Source organism: Heterodontus francisci, chromosome 10 (genome assembly GCF_036365525.1).
Source record: "Heterodontus francisci isolate sHetFra1 chromosome 10, sHetFra1.hap1, whole genome shotgun sequence".
In the NCBI taxonomy this organism is placed as follows: Eukaryota; Metazoa; Chordata; class Chondrichthyes; order Heterodontiformes; family Heterodontidae; genus Heterodontus; species Heterodontus francisci.
This window is the reverse complement of record NC_090380.1, coordinates 45,982,729-46,002,959: the sequence shown is the minus strand read 5'-3', so window position 1 is coordinate 46,002,959 and position 20,231 is coordinate 45,982,729. Positions and strand designations below refer to the sequence as shown.

Sequence of the window (20,231 nt, the reverse complement as noted above, 5' to 3'; positions counted from 1 at the left end):
AGGGATGATGCAAACATTGTAGTTAAAGAGGAGATGTGTGAAATCTTAGAAATGATAAGTATGAGAGAGGAAGTACTAGAGGGTCTGACATCTTTGAAAGTGGGTAAATCACCAGGACTGGATGGATTGTATCCCAGGCTGTTAAAGAAAGCCAGGGAGGAGATAGCAGATGCTCTGAGGATCATCTTCAAATCCTCACTGGATACAAGGGAGGGTACCAGAGGTTTAGAGCTCTGCAAACATTGTACCATTGTTTAAAAAGTGTGTGAGGGATAGACCAAATAATTATAGGCCAGTCAGTCTGACCTCATTGGTGGGCAAATTATTAGAATCAATTCTGAGAAATAGGATAAACTGTCATTTAGAAAGGCACAGATTAATCAGGGATAGTCAGCATGGATTTGTTAATGGAAGATTGTGTCTTACTAAATTAATTGAATCTTTTGAGAAAATAACAAGGAGGATTGATGAGGGTAGTGCAGTGGATGTGGTCTCCATGGATTTTAGTAAGGCATCTGACAAGGTCCCACATGGCATACTAGTCAGAAAAGTAAAAGCCCATGGGATACAGGGGAATGTGACAAGTTGGCTCAGTGACAGGCAACAAAGGGTAATGATCAACAGATGTTTTTGAAAATGGAGGGCAGTTTCCAGTGGAGTCCAGAGGGCTCAGTATTGGGTCCCTTGCTGTTTGTGGTATTTGGTCATGATTTGGACTTAAATGTGGGAGGCAAGATTGGGAAATTTGCAGATGACACAAAAATTGTTCATGTAGTTGATAGTGAAGAGGATATCTGTAGACTCCAGAATGATATCAATGGTTTGCTTGAGTGGGCGGAGAAGTGGCAAATGGAATTCAATCTGGAGAAGTGAGGAAATGCATTTGGGGAGGGCAAACAAAGCAAGGGAATATACAGTAAATGCAAGGATATTGAGAGGGGTAGAAGAGGTGAGAGACCTTGGAGTGCAGGTCCACGGATCCCTAAAGGTGGCAAGGCAGGTAGATGAAGTGGTGAAGAAGGCATATGGAATTCTTTCTTTTATTGGCCGAGGTATAGAATACAAAAGCAGGGATGTAATGCTGGAACTGTATAACACACTGGTCAGGCCACAGCTGCAGTATTGTGAACAGTTCTGGTCACCATATTACAGGAAGGACATAATTGCTCTGGAGGGTGTACAGAGGAGGTTTACAAGAATGTTGCCAGGGCTTGAAAACTGCAGCTATGAGGAACGATTGGATAGGCTAGGGTTGTTTTCCTTAGAACAGAGGAGGCTGAGGGGTGACTTCATTGAGGTGTACAAAATTTTGAGGGGCCTAAATGGACAGGAAGGACCTGTTTCCTCTAGTGGAGAGGTCGATTACCAGGGGGCACAGATTTAAGGTGACTGGTCAAAGGATTAGAGGGGACATGAGGAAAAACATTAGAACATTACAGCGCAGTACAGGCCCTTCGGCCCTCGATGTTGCGCCGACCTGTGAAACCATCTGACCTACACTATTAGAACATTAGAACATTACAGCGCAGTACAGACCTTTTCACTTAGAGCGTGGCGGGTGTTGGAATTCACTGCCTGGATAAGTGGTGGAGTAAGAAACTTTCAACTGATTTAAAAGGTACCTGGACATGCACCTGATGTGCTGTAACCTGCAAGGCTATGGACTAGGTGGGATTAGATTAGGCGGCTAGTTTTTTCAGCCAGCACAGACACGATGGGCTGAATGGCCGCTTTCTGTGCTGTAAATTTTCTGTAGTTCTGTGGCTCTAAAAGAACAAGAACAGCAGGCACATGAAACACCAACATTTGCAACTTTCCCTCTAAGTCATACCCCATTCTGACTCAGAACTATCTCGCTGTTCCTTCACTGTTGCTGGGTCCCAGTCATGGAACTCACTCCTGAACAGCACTGCTGGTGTACCTACATCACAAGGACTGCAGCGATTCAAGAAGGAGTCTCACCACCATTTTCTAAAGAGTAATTAGGGATGAGCAATAATGCTCGTGTTACCAGTAATGACCACATCCTCTGAACGAATAAAAAAAATCCAGAAATATGCATCAAAATGTTGGCTTACTCTATGCATTTATATAATAGTTAAATTTATTTTATTCTCAAACTTTATTGACTACAGGATTCCCCCAACACAATCTGCTGACTGAAACTGTAACATTCAACTCTGAAAAGCAAAGGGGCTTGCAGCTTCTGCTGTATCTGAAGCCACATTTTAAGATCATTTAATCTTTGCCTTTCTCTGCTCACTTAAGTAAAATCTGTAATTTCTTCAAATATAAGTTAGCATTTCAAATGACGTAAATAAAACCCAAGTGAAAAAGCAGAAGTTTGGTTCTGTTTTAGTCATTATTTTGTCTATCGCATTCAGGGTTAGAAGATGGTTTTCATATGAACAGAAAAAGAACGTCTGACTGGCCTTATCTCTATGTTGGATGCTCTCGACTAAGATTGCTGAGCTTGAAGACAAACTCGCAAGACTCCAATGTGAAAGGGTGAAGAGTTTCTGGATCAGAAGTTCTACAGAGTGGCCAACTAACAGAGTCCAGTGATAGAAAAGTTTAGGGAAGACGACAGGAGTGGATAACCATTCGCAGGGGGAGTGGGAAGAGTTAGGAGGTGCAGGAAGTCCCCAGTTTCCTGAAGTTGGCACTAGCTACATGGGACTGGATAGCTATAAAGTGGATAGCAGCAGCGACTTACAGGAAGGGAAGGTAATCCTCTGGCAAGGAAGGGGAAGCAGCTAAAGGTTGCCCATTTTTGTTGGATGTATTCCTGGAGGTTTTAACATGTGGCCTCACACCTCCAACTACCCTGCCCAGTCAAACAGCGTTCACCCACCACTCCCCCCAACAATATTTTTCTAATTAATAATTGTAAGTATTCAAAGTGAAATGAAATAAAGCACATAATTTTTAATGCCTGTATGATTTTTCCCTTATTTTGTTCACATAAATGTGCAGGAGATTAATCTTCAATTCCTGGAGACTCCAGAGCAATTAAGAGGGTTGTCAATCTTAGGAGCAGCTAGTAGTTGAGATTTACTTTGGAACCAATGCTATAGGCAAGATAACTTGGAGAATTTCAATCAGTTTTTTAGGAACAGGGTGCTAGATTAAAGAAAGGAGCTCTCAGATAATAAGCTCCAGATTACTACAGAGGCCATGCATTGGGGCAGGATAGGAAAGATCTGATTAAACAAGCAAATGTGTGGCTAGAGACATGGAGGCATCATTTAATTTATGCAACAGCCATGCACCTGCTGGTGAGTTAAGAGGCCAGAACTGGCATAGCTTTGGAGCAAGTCAATTCACAAATGCAACAAAATACCGACAAAACAGAGAGAAAGCAACTGAAGCAACTGGGGGGGAAAAAGCAAAACACATTTCAGAGAGCAAGTGGTCTAGTCTCTAAATGGTTTAGACCACTGCCTTATTAAAACATTAGGAACAGAAGTTGGCCATTCAATCCCGTGAGTCTGCTCTGTCATTTAATAAGATCATAGCTGTTCTGCACCTCAACAACATTCACCTGCCTTTGCTCCCTATACCTCGATACATCTAGTAAAAATATATAGAATTGCAAGAATGTAATCACGATTTCATTAATATATAGATATCCATGTAGGTTGTAATATATTTCCCAGTGCCTTGGAATAGTGAGGAGAAATATTCCTAATCCTCCTGGAAGTTATGGAATAGTGAAAGCTGGTCCTCAAACTCAGCAATCTTAGTCGAGACAGTCTGCTCTAGAGATACAATCTGTAAGAAGTTAGATTCCTCATACCAAAGCCATCTTCCCCTGAGTGCAATATTCAATAATGCAAAAAGCAAAAACAAACTTCTGCTGTTTTGTCAGACCATTATCCTAAATCAAAAAGAATAGGAATTAATGTGTTTGGTTTTTAGGGCACTGTTGGGAGTTCTGGGATGGAAGGGGCTGTACAAGCCAGACGATCTTCATCATGCCAGTTTAAAGCAGAACCAAAGTAACATCCAGACTTCAGTTAACATTTCTTCAGGTGGGCCAAGATGGTCTTTTCTGATTCTGTACATACCCACGTTCGTAGTCACTTGAGAGAGAGCAATGGAAAAAATTAGGATGCCAATTGCTGAAAATGGCAACTCATCTATCACCAAAATGCTGGTTAGCACGGCCCTCAATACAACTCAATGTGACCTCCTTAACGCTGCCATTTTTACTGTGACATGGAAAAAAAGTCTTATAAATAGTGTGTGAGGGGAAAATTAGAATAACAGAATCAATATGTTAAATTAAACAGGTCTGACGCAATGCACACTCAGCAACATCAATCAGGTTCCTGTACCTTTCATTGCATCATTATTCAAAATGCAGTTTCAACAAAGCTGAAATATTTAGTTCTGAAAATATTGTGAACCACAGTTCAACTAAGTTCTTTTAACGTTTTAAGATATCTGTGATAGAAACTTTCAGAGAAATCATCTGAACAACAGGCAAATAATTCTGCAGCCAAGGATGCTTGTTCAAGGTCCATATGAAGGCAAATTGGCTCCAAATTGCAAAGTTTGTGCTGAGCTGATGACAATTATTTTCTTCACAGTGCCAACCAATGCCTGATTTTGCCTGCTATCTTTTAATAACCACTGCTGACAAATTAGAAAACAACTGCTTTTTAGCAGATCAGGACACTTTTTTATGCTACTGCGTTACGTTGGTGGAGTCATGTGGGAGCTCTGAACTATTATAGCTATTAGCTATATCCAACTTGCCTCTGCTTTGTGCTGGGTACAAAAAGTAGATTCTGTTCCCTTCCTCAGCAATGTCATTTTATCGTTAGTAAGTATAAAATATTTTACATTTAAAAAGGAATAAACAACATCAAAAGCAACAACTTGTATTTATATAGCATATTTAACATAGTAAAACATTCCAAGGCATCAAAATAAAATTGACATCAAGCACATAAGGAGATATTAGGGCACATAACCAAAACCTTGGTCAAAGAGGTAGGTTTTAAGGAGCGTCTTAAGGAGGAAAGACAGAAAGAAAGGCAGCGAGGTTTAGGGAGAGCATTCCAAAGCTTAGGGCTTTGGCAGCTGAAGGCATGGCCACCAATGGTGGAATAGCTAAAATCGGGGATGCACAAGAGGCCAAAATTAGAGGAGAGCAGATATCTTGGAAGGTTGTAGGGCTGGAGGAGATTACAGAGATAGGGAGGGGTAAGGCCATGGAGGGATTTGAAAACAAGGATGAGAATTTTAAAATTGAGGCATCACTTCACTGGAAGCCAATGTAGGTCAGTGAATACAGGGGTGATGGTGAACAGGACTTGGTGCAAGTTAGGACACAGGCAGCAGCATTTTGGGTCGTGGCAGGGAGGTCCATAAAATGTTAGCAGGAGCGGCCCGCCTCGACCCATGACGCCAAGAAGGCCCCGCCGGATACTAGTGGCAGCAGTGAGGCCTCGGTGTGGCCCACCCCCTGCCGCCAAGCGGCGGGATCTTCTTTAACATATTGAAGTTAGATAAATTACAATGCAAATTAACCTACCTGCCGCCACTGGCTGTCCCACACCGATTTTACGGCCAACCGGCCCCAACCCGTGCGACTTCAGAACTCCATTGGAGTTCCGCGGCGAGACACTGGTGGGGAGGGGGGAGGAATCAAATTATCAGGACCGGCGGTGGGGGGGAGGGGAGAAGCAGGGAAAACCATTCCTATTGGTTGTGGGAATGGTGGGAAGGAGTTGAAGGGCAAAAGTGAAGAGGTTGGGGGTGAAAGTTGGGGTTGGGAATAAAGTTCATTTTGTTCATATTGCCCCGAAAACAAACATTGGCGGGTGGGTAGGAAAGGGCCTCCAGCATTTATTTCAATTTTTAAACACATTGCACCACAATATCACTTTAAAAATTAAAATTACTTCCAAGGGCTTGACGCCCTTTAAAATTGGTGCCGATGCCTGCGCGGTGGTGCTGCTGGCTGGATGTTTTCTGAGGCTGCAGCACTGTTGGTTACAGGCTGCTGAGCAGGAAGGTCTGAGGCAGTGTTCTGGTGCTGGCAGCCATTTAAAGATGGCGGCAGCACATCTGACCATGTCAGTTGACATGCGGTCGCTGCCTCAGTCCCCACCTCCGGCTGGTGAATGGTTGGCCACCCAAGATTGCTCCAAGAACGGGGTTCAGAGTGGGAGCACCAATGTGACCTGCTTCTGGTCCTGCCTTCCCCTCCCCGCCAGGTCACGTAAAATCCTGGCCAATATTTTTCATTGACAGAAATTATTGTACACTGCTATACTTTGCATTATACTCTGCTTGTCCCCCGTATCAATACATCATTATCTTGAAAGGCTATGTAATTTTTTAAAAAACAAATGTAAATATTTCAAATGTAATGAACACCAGCAATTAAACAAAGCAAGTTAAATTATTCTGGAAGACATGAAATGAAAAGCTATGGGCCTAAACTAATAAAATATTAAATGTATAATTATCTGCTAGTTTATCTATTCAAACACAGGTAATTCATACTACTAATACTAAGAAAGAGGAGAAGCAGCAAGTTGAAAGAATCAAGTTACAGAAGACTTCTTTTTTGTACCCTTTCTTCAACCCTGTATTGCATGTGGCCTTATTATTGTTTATATAATAGGTGCCTGAGGAGAAAGTGTGAATAAATTTTCCAGAAGCGGTCACATAAAGTTTCAGTCATTATTTTCAGCTTGCCAATTTTTCAGAATAACTTTAAGTATCCCATATTTAAAGGATTTACTGCAAATGCTAAGGATAACTTGGGAAGTAATATTATTCACTGTGATCAAAATATAGAAGCAAATTATCTGTTTTTTTGGAGGATTAAAAATGATTGAAGTTTTCAGATCAAGATCATGACATAAGTGATAATTGATAATGATTAGAATCATAAATTGATCCTGATGCCTTTCAGAATTGTGTCGTCGTTTTCAACCTATCTATTTTGAAATGCAAATGGCATTACAAATCAAAATGTGCACGCCTTCCTCCTCAAGTAACACTGGCTTTAGCATAAGAAACTTAGATCTATTTTCACTGCTTGTAAATTGTGACATTGCTGATAGCTAATTTGAATACTGCATTGGCAGCAAAAGATGATTTCTCATCCAGAAATGAAATTGGTCATTAAACAGCTGAGTAATGAGTTATTCGCCTCCCAGCTCATCTCGTCCACTGAATCAAAGCACTTAAAACAGCTGCTTGCTCAGGTGTTCCTACAGTACAGCTGAATCCTCATTACAGTGAGCAGCACAACACAGTGTGGGACAGGGACAAGCCTTGTTATAGTTACAGTTAAGAATGTAGTCACAGTATGACTATGAAAAGTAAAAAGGTGGCTAATTCAAGGCAGAAGAAAACAAAAGTGGACATATCATGGAATTAAAAGAATTGCAAAGAAACTATATCATTTCTTGTTCTTTCATTTCTTATATTTCTTAATAATAATGTTGATGGTCAAACAAATAAAACAGAAAAATAGAACGAGGATAATTTGAATTAAAATGAACAGTTAACAAGGTCACAATATAAATGAAAGATTAAAAACACAAAAAGCCATATTTTCCACAGGACACATTTTGTACATTATTAAACAGTAACAAAGAATAAGATTAAATGAAATGTAAAAGGAAATAAACAGTTAAAAGCACAAACAGAAATATGATAGCAAAGCCTAATAAATAATACAAAGCTGGTATTAAGTAGGAGGCCGGACACAATAGAAGGGGGATGAACAAGATAGAAATAAAAACATGTTTACAACATAGGTTTAGAAAATGTATTAAAAAAAAAGCAAAGGGAAAGATACAAATAAAAAAGAATACGATAAAATGAGAAGGGGGGGGGGAGTTTTTACTTCCTCTCCTGCTCAGGACAGGTGGGGAGTTTTAAAAAAATGGGAACCCAACCCCAACCTGCCCACTTCTGATTTTAACTGAAGTGGGCCGGGCAGCAGACAATCAATCTGCTCTCCAGAGGCGGACTGTACATTAAAATATTGTAAGAAGGCCATGAGCCTCCATTTTAACTTCACTTTTCTTTTTAACACCTATTGACCAGATTCCCCGGGCCTTGCAAAACCCAGCAGATGAAAGGAGGCGAGATGGGCCAGATCTATCAGTTAAGTGCCATTATTGAACTCCTTGTGGGCCAGGAGGAGCAGGAGTTCTTTTTGCGAGCCTACCAAGCAAACTTGTTTACCACACCCCTACCCCCACAATCAGTTGCACTGCATCCATGTCCTCAGGGCTACAATGCTGCCATTCACCGTGACAGTTATCTGCTCCCACTGCCTTTGCAATGCCTGTCTGCAGGGCCTCCTAGTCTCTTGTAGGTACAGGACCTCTCTCCTCCTGTCCACGGTGCTGCATCAGAGAACCTTGGAGCATGCTTTCTGTCCTGTTGTGACATTATTCAGTGTTCTTCCTGTTCGGGTACTCTCCCCCAGCCACTTACAGCACCGGCTGCAGCCAGGATGCTCCTCTCTTTTAAGAGGTGCTGTCTGGCTTTAGATGGTGCTGGCCTCTCATAAACTTGGGCCCCCTGCTGAGCTGTGCAGCCACTCAACAGCGTGCTTAGAGCAGGCTGCATGCTACAATCATGGTAATGAGAAGGCAGCAGGTGCATCGGGGATTACAAACCCTCTGCCCTTTCTCGAGGTATTTTGCCCCACTGGTGTGGAAAATGGAAAAGTTCATCCTGGTGTCATTGGAGGGTGTGCTGCTGAAGGTATATTTAACGCCAGGGTAATTAAGTAAATGGGAATGTTGATCAGGAGAGATTTACAATAGGCGGCTTAATTGATATCGTCTGTTTATCCTATCATCCAAAGTCAAAATTAACCCCATTGTCTCTTTCCTTTGCTAAGTCATTTTCCTTCCTTTGCTCTCTTTGGCCTTTTGTCGCTCTTTCTCACTTTGTTTTTTCTTTTTACCACTATTAATATCTTTTTTCTTTCTCTGTCCTTTTTCTTGCTTTCTTTGTCTTTTATTGTCCTTCAGTCTTTATTTGATGTCCCTGGCCAATGCCTCTCTTTGTCTTTTGTTTCCTATCTTTCTGTCTTCACCACTCACCTGGCACTGGGTGTGAGGGCCACTTTCATGGTTTCCTTTTGCTGATTGTTGCTGAAAAGCAAGAGGAAAAGAAAAGGCCCAGAGTCCACGGTGATGAGGGAAGTTCTCTATTAAATCCATTAAACCTTATATGGAACTTCCACTGGCACTCTTAATACAAGGCATTGTGGCACAATATAGCTGAGAAATTGTGACCCTCAGCGGGAGGGTGGGAGATCTCTCACTAATGTATTGGCTGGATTGTGGACAGGGCCAGATGCTGCTGCTGGTCTGCAATAGAAACTTGCACGGTCACAGATGGCCCGTGGTCTGTTTAATGAGTCCTTCTGAGATATATCATACATATATATATCATTGTGTTGACGCACAATGTATATTGCGTGTATATCATGAATTTCACACAAGTAATAGCTTAACCATTGTCCTGCCATAATTCTGTGCAACACTTATCCAACAATTTTGGCACAAGTGTGAAATATAAGATCGCAACTTATCGTGAATGGAATAAGGTTCCTTCACAGGAATGTGATACATTCAAGCATGTTTCAACAAATATATTAGCCCAGACTTATGCCAGTTCTTGCTTCTCTGATATTTTTTGCACAATTAACGTCCTTAGAACACTCGATGCAAGGGAAGCCTGTTTGCGCAGCTGAGGAGTGTTCTTATGATGCCGATGAGGGCCTGGAAAGTTTTCTTTGGTACCAGGACCACACAGACCCTGCACAGGCAGAACAGTTTTTAAACCATTAGCTCTCAACTGAGAAAACAGCACATGCAGCATAAAAGGCCTCAGCATTGAAAGTTGGAAAAGGTTCCTGATCACTATCCAGTGACTCCTGTTAGAAAGGAGCATGTGAATATTTGTGAGGAAGGATTGGGGTCAGCTATGATTCTTCCACAGTTGAACAGCTTGCTGATGCTCAGTTCATACTTTATGAATGGCTCCTTCGCCACAGTACAAGAATGTCATCAACACCCCAAACCCATGCTCCATAAAGAAAATTGGAAAACAAACTAACATTCATGGATATTCCATTTTTCCTCCTATTTTCTATTTCACATTTTTGAAAAATCAATCAAACCTGTTTTAAAAAGAAAAATACAACTCTAACTGTTAGTTGATTGTGCAAGAAAAACTGTGAAAACACTGCATGCAGTATGGACGATCATTTCCATACTGGTAAAGCCATCTCTTCATATTTAATACAAATATATAATTTGTATACCATTCAGATTTATTAATAAATTACCTGCAGCAAACAACAGGACAGCCACAGGTCTGTAGAATCTCCGACGGGTTCCCTGACAGATAGAGATCAAAGCCACCAGAAAAGCAATGAGAATAATGGCTCCTCCAGCCAGAAGCAAAGCAACTGTAGCAATCTCCCAATCTATAACATAGAAGACAAAAGAGGAACAACCTGATAATCCTTAATATATATAAAATCTCAAAACATAAGTCTGTTAACTTATAATATTCACAAATAACAGTGTACAAATGTAAATATATATATTGAAAGAAACAAGTAATACATCTGCTAATTTGTAACATTTGAACAGCAGGTTCAAATCCGTAATGTGCAAAAAATAGTACAGGAACAATTTGCCAATATGCTATATGCAAATCTGCCTAGAACTGTTTCTTGCATTTCTCAGGGGTTTACATTTCCTTTGGGGTAACACCAGAGGCCATCTGACCCAGACAGAGGGAAAGCTTACAAATGCACACATGCGTTACCCAGTTTCAAATCTAATTTTTGGAATGTAGTCCACCAACAGATATGTACCTTGCAGTCACTAAGTAGGACTTCCCATGGGATGCAAATTATCCAAAATGGATCTGGTTCCATTCCAGGCCAGGTGGGAAGCTGTGATATTACGAGACAGGATACTCGTAGTTAGATGACAGCTAGAAGTTTAGCCGATGGTTAGGAAAACCATATAATTCACAAGTTGACAAAATCACAAGTTAGCTGATAAGTGCTTTTCCATGAGTAGATGAAATGTGGTATTACTTATTTATCCACTGAGTATTCAAATCATACTAAATTTTAAACACGTAGTAAGCTATTTTTAAACTTTTTGTGAACTGTTTGAAGCATAGGAAATGCTTTAAAGCTCCCGATTTATAAGAGATGACTTCCATCTCTTCTCAGAGGTGCTTAGTGCCCTGAGCCAGAAATTCCTCTTTTACTGAAAACTTAGAAAATATGTTTCAATTCCATAACTAACAATTCATTAAGGAAATCATAAGAACATGCAGCTCTGAAATGTCCCATTTCTAAGAATGGAATTTTTTAACAAGTTAGTAATTAAGAAGAAAAACAAGCATTCTCCTATTATGAAAATAATTTTTCCACTATTATATAAAAATACACTAACTAGCAAATGAAATCTAAAAGTATGAACAATAGATGTGAACATCTATAAAAGGATAGCATTTTACCACAATTACCCACCTTTGGTGGGTGAGGTTCACTGGTAACCAAAACCATTATAAATTGATCTTCACCATGCTCTCTGTGTTAGGAAGCTCAGAGCAAAAGCTACAGATGAGAAATCAGAGTGACCCCCAAGCTAATCTCTTACACTAACTAGCAATTATATCAAGTGCACAATTGGTGGTTACTTGTCCTTGACTTCAGTCAGAGAGTGACAGATGGCACAGGGAGGATCTAAAGAGAGGAGAAAATTTCATAAAATGAATGAACTAAAAGGTATCTCAGGTGGTTTTACAACATAACTGTCAGTGTATCGGTTTGCTGCAGCATAGAATTCTAAGTTTCAGGTTCACACCAATTATTTTGCACATCAGGTTCATACTCTGAACCCTGTGTACAGATGAAACAGGAAGGGAGTGAGAATTTTTTTGAAAAAACATTCATTTATATGGCATCTTTCATGACCTCAAGGCATCCCAAAGCACTTTACCACCTATAAAATTCAAAAGGACTTGACAGGGTAGATGCAGGAAGAATGTTCCCAATGGTGGGGGAGTCCAGAACCAGGGGACAGTGTAAGGATAGAGGGTAAACCTTTCAGGACTGAGATAAGGAGAAATTTCTTCACCCAGAGAGTGGTGAGCCTGTGGAATTCGCTACCACAGAAAGCAGTTGAGGCCAAAGCATTGCATGTTATCAAGAAGGAGTTAGATATAGCTCTTGCGTCTAAAGGGATCAAAGGGTATGGAGCGAAAGTGGGAACAGGCTACTGAGTTGGATGATCAGCCATGATCATAATGAATGGCAGAGCAGGCTAGAAGGGCTGAATGGCCTACTTCTGCTCCTATTTTCTCTGTTTCTATGTTTCTACAGCCAATTAAATACTTTTGAAGTGCAGTCACTGTTGTAACATAAGAAAAATGGCAGCTAGATTATACGCAGCAAGGTTCCCACAAACAGCAATGAGATAATGACAAGATAATCCATGTTTAGTGATGATAATTACAGGATATATATTGGCCAGGACAACGGGAAGAACTCCCCTGCTCTTAGAGTCATTTACGGCATAGGCGGAGTCCATGCCAGCTCTCTACGGAGCTATCCAGTCAGTCCCCCCACTCAATCCCCGTAGCCCTGTAAGTCTATTTTCTTCAAGTGCCCATCCAAATTCCTTTTGAAATCATTGATTATCTCCACTTTCACCACCCTTGTGGGCAAATAGCTTCAGGCTATTACCACCCGCTGCGTAATAAAATTCTGCCTCACCTCTTCCCCACCCTGCATCTCTTGCCCTCAACCTTCAATCTGTGTCCCCTAGTCCTTGTACCGTTAGTTAATGGAAACAGTTTTTCTTGGCTAACTTTTCCATGCCTAACATAATCTTGTACACCTCTATTATATCTTCCCTCAATCTCCTTTGCTCTAAGGAGAACAAATCCAGCTTTTTCAACATAACCGTGTAACAAAAATCCCCATCTTGGAACCATTCTAGTAAATCTCCTCTGCACCCTCTCAGGGACCCTCACATCCTTCCTGAACTATGGTGACCAGAACTGGATGTAATACTCCAGTTGGCGCCTAATCAGAACTTTATAAGAGTTCAGCAAAACTTCCCTGCTTTTGTACTCAATGCCTCTATTTATGAAGCCCAAGATCCCATATGTTTTGCTAACCACTCTCTCAATATGTCCTGACACCTTCAAAGATTGATGCACATGCACCCCCAGGTCCCTCTGTTCATTCACACTCTTCAGAACTGTGCCCTTAAGTATATATGGCCTCTTCCTATTCCTTCTGCCAAAATGCATCACCTCACACTTGTCAGTATTAAATTTTATCTGCCACTTGTCTGTCCACTCCATGAGCCTATCTATGTCCTGCTGTAGGTGGTTCATATCATCCTCACTTTTTGCCACACCTCCAAGTTAGGTGCCATCAGCAAATTTTGAGATTCTACTCTGTATTCCAAGATCCAAATCATTTATATTTAGTAAAAAAAGCAGTGGTCCTAGCACTGATGCTTGGAGAACACCACTGTCTACCATCCTCCAGTCTGAAAAACAACCATTTACCATGACTCTCTGTTTTCTGCCCTTAAGCCAATATTTTTTATCCAATTGGACACTGACCCTCCTATCCCACGAACCTCAATTTTGTTAACCAGCCTTTATGTGGTACTTTATCAATGCTTTCTTAAAATCCATATAAACAACATCCACTGCATTCCCTTTATCAACCTTCTCTGTGACGTCATCAAAAAATTCAATCAGATTAGTTAGGCATGATCTTCCTTTTACAAATCCATGCTATCTATCCTTAATTAACTCTAACCTTTCCAAGTACCTGTTGATTTTTTTCCCTGATTATTGTTTCTAAAGCCTTACCCACAACTGATGTTAAACTAACTGGCCTGTAGTTGCTAGGACTGTCCTTACATACTTTCTTGAATAAGGGTGCCACATTTGCCACTCTCCAATCCTCTAGCACCTGCCCCATTTCCAGGGAAGACTGGAAGATTTTGACAAGCCCTTTCGTTATCTCCAACCCCACTTCCTTTAGCAACCCGACATGAAAGCCATCCGGACCAGGTGACTTATCTACTCTAAGCATAGCAAGCCTTTTCAGTACCTCCCCCTCTCAATTTACCCTATCCATCGTTTCTACTCTGTCTGCTTCTACCGATACTTTGTCAGATTTTGTCCATAAAAGTGCCATGGGACATTTTACATTAATCTGAGAGGGCCAAAGGGGGCTTGGTCTAACATCCCATCCAAAAGACAACCCCAGAACTACACTGAAGAGGTAGCCTGAATTGTATTCTCAAGTATCTGCGGTGGGACTTGAAAGCACAACTTTCTAACTCAGAAGTAAGGTGAACTACCAACTCACCCAGACTGTTCTCATTGTTTCCCTAGTGGCTCTTTATAGAGTGACTTTGACACATCCTTGGGAGAAGATTATTTACCCTCTCAGTCTGAGAATGGTGCATTAATTGACAGGGAAATTAAAAGACGGGAAAATGCAAATATTTAGCAAATATAATTAGCTGTTACAATATCTGTATATCTTAAATTCTTGATTAGATATCTGATATGGTGGCCAAATAGTTTGGGCAGGGAGCCAAATGTAGACCAGAGAAGTTATTCCATAATCAAAAAAGAACTTTTCCCCCCAAATTGGCCATTTTTTCCCAATTGTAATAGTGCTTTGACTACAACAGATTGACATATGTTACATACATAGGGTTGAATTTTGTTGGGGCGGTGGTGGCCCCAATGGTGGACTGGAAAGCCAGGGACAACCCCGCCTTGGCTGTTACTGGCAGCCCCGATCCAATTTTGTTAGCATCAGGTTATTAACTGCCTGGCATCAGAGGTCTCATCCCTTTAACAGCAGAGATCCTGCCTCCAAGAGCTGCCAGCTGATCAGAGGGCCGGCAGCTCTTCAGTCCCAGAAATGCCACCTGGTGGGGTGGCCACTGTTGGGTCTGCATCTGGTCCAGAGCAGCACCATCGACACTGCCCTGGAAACCAGTTGAGTGGGGTTGGGGTTGCCAGAGCCAGTCAGGCAGGGCCTGGTGAAGGTGGGGGCAGTGGGGGTCATTTGTGAGGGTGGGGAGGATGTTCTGTGGGGGTGGCCCTTGCTCCCAGGGTGCCCGATGAGGAGGGCCCACAACCCACCGAGCCTGCAGGTAAGTGGCCCTTAGTTGGCCACTTAAGGGCCTCATTTGGCCTCTGGATGGGAAGGCTGTCCTCGACCTTCCCCGCCACAGATAACATTGCACGGTTTTGCGAGGGTGATGGGCACTCCACCCCTGTCTTCCTTCACCATTTTTAAGCCACCCCACCTGCTAGCCCATCCCTAATGGGCTAGTAAAGTTCAACCCATAGTATGTAGTACATACGGTATTTTGTATGCACACCTGTGCTGACAACAGGTAAGGTTGGTTTTACTGAAAGCCCTTTCCATCAACTGCAATAGGCTCCCACTGCCTGGAAAACAGGCATTGTGGACTGGACATGATGCAATTAGCTGTGGGCAGAGGTGGGGGAGGCAGGTGGGGAACAGCAGTACCTCTTAATGGAATACCACTCACTTTTAAAAGGAAGTGTTTGTATATTTTCAGAAATGGTTTGGCGGAAGCTGCAATGGAACACAGGAGAAACATGAGTCCCTTTACAAAATGAGGCATTGGAGATGCTCATCGAAGAGATGCAGCAAAGGCAGATGGCACTCTTTGGAGCAGAAAACCACCCTTCGATGAAAGCAGAAGTACAAGTTGCATGATTGTAAGTAGAGAAGTCAATGAAATAGGGCATTTAAGTACAACCTGAACACTAATAAGGAAAAGGGTTATTTGGGGAATTACCAAAAATACTGCACACAGCTTTGCACACTTTATTAACAACAGGTACTTTGTGCATAATATGAACCAAAGTTAAAGTTGCAGCACCTGCAGGGTAGCACCATGTCAATGCAGCCAAATAAACTTTCTACTATACCATATAATTTCAGAAAAGCTGTACAATATAATTTCTTTTGGCATACAACTATCTTGCAGTAAGACATATGAACATGGAAAGGGTGCTCTGAATCTGCACTGCCCCCAGAACCTACATGTATATAGTTTTAGATTAAACTCCTCAAGAAGATGTGCACTGGCACAGGGCTGGCAGGCTGGGTGCTCTGCCAATTTACAGCATCTGGATGTTGGATTCCCGAAAAGGCTACCCACACTAATACAAGCACAAGGCTACCCACACTAATACAAATAAACCCTCTCCCACCACATGTAGAATTGCTGACTCAATTTGATAAGGTGTCTCAAAGCATTTTCGGACCAGGATAAAGTAGAAACAGCTAGTGGCAACCAGGAACAGGCCATCCAATAGTAGCCACAGATCCAAGCATCTCGGGTCCCTACATGAGGAAGGAGCACCAGATGTAGCAGAGATTACAAATGAGGAAGAGCAAGGCAAAGTGACATAAACAAGTATCCGCCCAGAATTCCAGCCTGACACTTTTCTCAAATGCACAGATAATAGATTAATACACTTGTTAGCCTGGCTTCAGGAGACAGTTGATGGATGACCAAAAGGTCCTCATGACATTCTTGGGACAGCATAAATATTCTGCAGCTGTTGTCAATGGATGTGTAGAGTGCATATTCATCCTCCCTGCACTATTGTGTGAAGGGCTGTGCCATGGAGAAAGTGACTACTTTACAGGCAAGTTCAGGGGAGTCACCGAGAACAGAGAAACCAAATCCTGATGAATGTTCTCCCAAGAACACAGTGACAGAGGCAACTAACACCTTGGACTCTAAATGACAGGAGTCAGTTGAACTTCACAGAGTCAGAGTTTTAGTTTTAGTTATTGTAGTGGGTTTGCCACACCTCAATGATATGTTATTGTGTAAATTCTAAACCATCCTGAAGAGGTGCCCAGTATCTGAAACCTGTTAAGAGAAAAGAAAGATCAAGCTGGTTCTTCTTGAATCTTCTTAAGGATTACTTCCATCCAGACCAGTCTGTTTAAAGATTGAAGTGCCAGTTAGCAGGCACAAGCTGATACTCACTGCCTTTTCAGATGATGTTTTAACTACAGCACCCTGCATCCAGAAGTGTAACACCACTTCTGCCCTTGAGACACGCACTACATAATAGCAGCCTGTCAGAACACATGCTCCTATCACTCATTGAACACTTCATTTAACTTTAGCATGGGCTACTTCAGTTGGGAAAGGTCATGTTAAGGTTACAACTGATAGTACCGCTGTAAGCTGGCAAGATAGATGTCTAAATGCACAGGATGCTGTTTCTGGGTACACTGTACAGTGTTTCATTCATCTACAATATCTGAGCAGAACTTAGTGTAAACAGTTATCAATGAGTGCTGCACTAAACACCCAGGCCACAAGACTGATTCCTTTTTTTCCTTCCCCATCCCTCACCCCAGCTACTGCTGCACCAGGGCTCCCTCTTCAGCTTGCTGCATGATGATACCTCTTCGCACAGTGAAGTTATATTTAGCAGGTGGTGATTATTTTGACATTTTACAGAGCTATATAGAAGCACCCAATCTGTACAGTTCAAATAGTAGAATCTTTGCTTCAGCATGCCAGCAGAATTCTCCATATTAATTCTGGATGAACCATATCCCTTAATTTTGCTTGGGGCTTCTCAGAAAGTTGGATTATAAGATGTCAGTTGCCCAATTTTCACTGTTTGTGACAGAACATCTGGGGATGTGCCAAAATTGGGAGAGCAGTCCTGCAATCTAGTCAAGCAATAGCCTGACATAGTCAGAGTCACAGAATCATACCTTTCATCCAACTTCCCAGACTCCGCCATCACTATCCCTGGGTATGTCCAGTCCCACTGGCAGGACAAACCCACCAGAGTTGGAGGCACAATGGCATACAGTCAGGGAGTGACCCCGGGAGTCTTCAACATTAACTCCAGACCCCATGAAGTCTCATGGTATCAGGTCAAACATGGGCAAGGAAACCTCCTACTGATTACCACCTACCACCCTCCCTCAGGTGAGGAATCAATGCTCCTCCACATTGAATGAAGCACTGAAAGTAGCAAGGCTACAAAATGTACTCGAATTGGGTGATTTTGATATCCATCTCTAACAGTGGCTCAGTAGCACCACTACTGATTGACTTGGCTGAGTCCTGAAAGACATAGCTACCAGACTGGGCCTGCAGCATGTGGTGATAGAACCAACATGAGGGAAAAACCTACCTGATCTCATCCTCACCAATTGCCTGTCCCATCTTCACACTGAGAACACGCGCCATCGTGCTGGATAGTACTACTACTATACAAAATGGGATAGATTCAGAACAGATCAGCAGCTTAAAGCTGGGCATCCATGAGGCGCTGTGGACCAGCAGCAGCTGCAGAATTGGAGTCTACCACAATCCGTAGTGGCCTGACATATCCTTCATTCTACCATTACCATCAAGCCAGGGAACTAACCCTGGTTCAATCAGCAATATAGGAGAGCATGCCAGAAGCAGACCAGGCATTCCTAAATTGATGTGCCAACCTGGTGAATATACAACTCAGGACTACACACGTGCTAAACAGCAGAAGCAGCATGCTATAGACAGAGCTAAGTGACCTCACAACCAACAGGTCAGATCAAAGCTCTGCAATCCTGCCACAACTGGTACTGAATGGTGATGGAAATTTAAACAACGAATGGGAGGTGTAGGCGCCACAAACATCTGCACCCTCAAAGAGGAAGGTGGAAACATTTTCAACCATCTTCAGCCAGAAGTGCTAAGACCCCCTTCTGAGGTCCCCAGCATTGCAGCTGCCAGTCTTCAATCAATTCTTTTCACTCCATTTGATATCAAGAATCGGCTATGCTCACTCGATACAGCAAAGGCTATGGACCCCGACAGCATCTCGGCTGTAGTTCTGAAGATGTGTACTTTGCAGCTAGCCGCACTTTTAGCCAAGCTGCTCCAGTACAGTTATAGACAGATTTTTGAACTATAGGGGAGTCAATGTTTACAGGAAACAGGCAGGAAAGTGGAGTTGAGGCCAAGATCAGATCAGACATGATCTTACTGAATGGCAGCACAGGCTCGAGGGCAATAAACTTTTAATGTTCAAGCCTTTGCAAAGAGAAAAGATTTAACTCTCAATGACTTAACACTGTGAACAGTGGATGCATTAAGGGCTGTAGCAGAGCAAGTTGAGATTATTTTGAAATCAAAAGCTAAAAAGGCATAAATTGTTGAAGTAATGGCTCGGCTTTGTACCTTGAGAAAGAAAAGGGTCATAGCTCTCAGACTGAGTTCGTTAGAATTCAGATACAAATGAGGCAACTGGAATTCAAAAAAGAAAGAGAAAAGGAAAGAGAAGAAAGGAAAAAAGAAAGCGAAAGGGACAGACAATTACAACTTGAAGTGAGAAAGCTTGATTTTGAAGCAAAAGTTACAAAAAGAACGAGAAGCCAGGACATTGTCATGCAGCCCCTCACTTGCCAAGAATGAGGCATATTAATTTTGTCATATGAACACTGATTTAAAACTGTTACTGGAGTGAAGAAAGGAAGTTAGTGAACAAAGATTCACTAACGGCGAGCTAAAGAAAAACGGTTTAAAATTAAACCCTGTTATGGTAAGACCAGGTGAAGGCTGAGATGGACTCCTAGACCCCTTTTCACCTGGTCTTAACAGAAATCTGGGGGCTACCATCCTGTATTTTACCCACAGACAAACGAGAGAAATTGGAAGTGGGATGCCAAATTGTTCCCAATCAAAAAAGAGCAAGACTTCAACACAGGTTTTCTTGTGGTTATGTGTGCTTGAAAACTAACATGTCTGCAACTGAAGCTAGTAGCTCCCCAAGCCAGGATTAAGTAACTTGGGATAAGTTAAAAGCACTGTCTATGCAGGAGCTGAGAAAAATGGCTGAGCAGTGTGGGATCACTGTCTGTGCCAAGGCTAGAAAGTTTGAACTCCTAAGACTAGTGGCTAACCATTTTTCCCTTGAATCTGAAGAAGCAGAAACAGGGTTCGAAGCAGCCTCCAACAGGGTATTGTTAGCAAAGATACAATTGGAACAGAGGAAACTTGAATCTGAGGAAAGGGAAAAAGAGAGGCAGGAGAGGGAGAAAGAAAGATCCTTCCAGAAGGAATGCGAAGAGAGAGAACTGAAACAGTTTG

General features: G+C 42.1%; 1 protein-coding gene across 1 annotated transcript in view; it reads right to left on the bottom strand.

Moving 5' to 3' along the window:
- Positions 1 to 20,231, bottom strand: part of tmem47 (transmembrane protein 47) — a 57,341-nt gene that overhangs the window by 16,278 nt on the left and 20,832 nt on the right. The window contains exon 2 of the mRNA XM_068040553.1: positions 10,349 to 10,489. Coding sequence (XP_067896654.1) covers positions 10,349 to 10,489 — 141 coding nt within the window. The remainder of the gene's footprint in view (positions 1 to 10,348; positions 10,490 to 20,231) is intronic.